This window comes from Monosiga brevicollis, genomic scaffold (genome assembly GCF_000002865.3).
Source record: "Monosiga brevicollis MX1 MONBRscaffold_234 genomic scaffold, whole genome shotgun sequence".
Taxonomy (NCBI): Eukaryota; class Choanoflagellata; order Craspedida; family Salpingoecidae; genus Monosiga; species Monosiga brevicollis.
The window spans coordinates 1-2,790 of NW_001865184.1; the positions used below are offsets into that span (position 1 = coordinate 1).

The 2,790-nt window shown below is 55.8% G+C and overlaps 1 protein-coding gene across 1 annotated transcript; it reads left to right on the forward strand.

The window, feature by feature from the left end:
- Positions 1 to 15: 15 nt before the first annotated feature.
- MONBRDRAFT_13205 (uncharacterized protein) lies at positions 16 to 2,684 on the forward strand (the record flags this gene model as incomplete). The annotated part of the gene is made up of 2 exons (XM_001751101.1): positions 16 to 508; positions 1,354 to 2,684. 2 exons carry the CDS (start codon positions 16 to 18, stop codon positions 2,682 to 2,684), a joined length of 1,824 nt encoding a protein of 607 aa, XP_001751153.1.
- Positions 2,685 to 2,790: the final 106 nt, after the last annotated feature.

Sequence of the window (2,790 nt, forward strand, 5' to 3'; positions counted from 1 at the left end):
CCTACACCTGAGGCGATGGAGCAGGCTACATCTGAGACGCCCGAGTTTCCTGAGCTGCCTACACTTAATGCGCTGGAGCTGTCGACACCTGCGGTACTGGAACGTGCTGCACCTGGTACGCCAGAGCTGCCGAGACTTGAGGCGATGAAGCAGGCTACACCTAAAGCGCTGGAGGTGCCTACACCTGAGGCGATCGAGCTACCTACACCTGATGCGATGCAGCAGGTCACACCTGCTGCACCGGAGCTGCCTGCACTTGCTGCGCTGGAGCAGGCTGCACCTGAGGCGCTGGAACGTACTGCACCTGGTACGCCAGAGCTGCCGAGACTTGAGGCGATGGAACGTACTGCATCTGGTACGCCAGAGCTGCCGAGACTTGAGGCGATGGAGCTGCCCATACCTGAGGCGCCAGAGCAGGCAAGACTTGAGGCGATGGAGCAGTCTACACCTAAAGTGTCTGCTGCGCTGGAGCTGCCTACATTTGTGGCGCTGGAACTTGCTACACCTGGTGCGCCGGAGGTGCCCATACCTGCTGCGCCGGAGCTACCTGCACCTGATGCGATGGAGCAGGCTACACCTGTTCCATCATTGTTGCAACGATTTGATCCAAGCACTGAAGATGTGATAGTCAGAGCTCCGCAGGAAGCTAGGCCAGTCTGTGAGGGGGGCGTAAATGCAGTGACTCGAGCACTTTGCAGTCGATATCCAAAGCCAGACAGCCTTCCGGTTCCCAGAATGAGCATGATTGCCATGCAGTCGTCGAGCGCGAATGGCCTGCCAGTGCCCCACGCTTCCACAGCACTCCTGCCACATGTTAAAAAGACACCTTCGGCGGCGCTGAGAACTTTGCCCAGCTCGTCCGCAAGAACGCCGCGAAAGACCAGAGGACTAGCTCGGGGAACAAGATCTTTATCGCCTTCTTTGCTCTAAGATGTTGCTGACAATCGACTTGAAGATTCTGATTCACATGTCACTTGAAACATGAATGATTGCAATTTAAACGACACAGACAGTGTCCAGTATGTTCACTCATGGGTTTGAGCAGACAGCTGCTGGATCGGAGGGAAGCAATGATAGGCAAGTGGAAAAAAAAAAAAAAACACCGTGAGAGCTAGCTCGAGCAAAGTCATGTAAGATTCTTGAGATATGTGCAGCTGGTGAGATCACTGCCGTCAGAAAGTCTTGTATCATTTCATTTGTGTTCGTGCTTGCCTGGTCCAAGCGCTATGCATTTAATTGAGATCAATAGCAGAAAAATACCTAGGAGATAGAGCAGAAAAAAATTTATAGCTTTTTTCTTCTTCACACAATGCTCGTGCACCAGCTATCGAGACAGCCTTGTTCGCTGCCCAGGTCGTTTGGACCATCTTCGCCAAGACCCATCGGTCAAGTGTGTGGGCCTCACTGGCACGCTTTGTCCCAAAGATGAGCGGGCTCTGCTCCAACAGCTGGATTGCAAGGAGGACGCTTCGTACCAGACCTTTCGTATGCCAACTATGCGAACCGATCTTCGGCTAGGGGTGCAACAAGGATCAACAAAGTCATTTGAGAAGTTTGTGGAACACCACTACGACATGTTGGAGCGAGAGGGCCGCGTGGATCGCATGCTGATTTTTTGTGACACGAAGAAGCAGGTTGAGGCATTGTCGACTCAGTTGGCACGCACGTTGGGTCACAAGCAGTCGCTGGCCGTGGATGCTGACATGTCAGCCGAAGACACACGAGCGGCTCTTGAGCAGTGGAGGAGCGGCACGCAGAGTCTGGTCTTGGTGGCCACAAGCTGCTTGGGCGCGGGCTTGGACATGCCCAACGTTCGGAAGGTGATCTGGTTTGGTAGCGGCTACAACGGCTATACCTTGTCGCAGGCCTTTGGCCGGGCTGGCCGCGACCGACGGGGTGGCGAGGCCACGCTATGGATTCCACGAGGCACAGCGGTTTCGGAAGACCTGCGGCCATTTGCAAGCATGAAGCGCTGCCTGACCTTTGAGCTTGGTTGGCTGCTGGATGGTGAGGGCCACATTTGTGCAGCCGCAGGAGCGCCGGCTTGTAATGTGTGCTCCATGATGCAACCGACCATCACAGCGCGCCATCCAAGCCGTGAAGCACATGGGGCGCCAGTATCACACGAGGGCCAGACGCGGGCCAAACGAGCACAGTTGATGGTACCATCGGCGCCCATTCAGTCAGACGACTTTAACACGGCTCTGCTATGGATGTGCACCTACTGCTGGGCCTGCAGCTGCAGCAGAGACCGCTTGGTTGCTCACCACCAGCCTTCTAGCTGCCCGGCCATGAAAGGGCGCTGTTTTCGATGCCACTGCCGCGGTCATGGTAGTAGTAATTGCCAAGTGACCTTGAGGGCGGGTGTTTGCTACCGGTGTTGGAGGCCGCAGAAGATTGGAGGTGAGCAAGTGGTGGAGTGCACGGGGCGGGCCTGTGGCCAGCGCAACCGCGAGACCATCCGGGCCTTGGTCGCGTCTGTGTCACGCAGTCAAACTTTGCACGGCATCATGCAGCGCATGGAGTGCCCGGCCGAGCTGCTGGCAATTGGAGGGCGGGACTTTGACCCGTCGGAGATGCAGGCGCTTGTGGGCTGGCTGTACGGAGCAGAGGGGCGCGTTGGCCATCCGCGCGTGTTGAAGTTTGTGATTGAGGCGAAACGGCAGTTTGCAATGTTGAAGTGAGTGTTTGTTTGCTTTTCAAGCGGGGGTATAATTGAGACGTTTGACAGCTTGTGGGCCGTTTGTGTTGGACGACATACGCTGATCAAGCATGGATGTGAAGAGATAC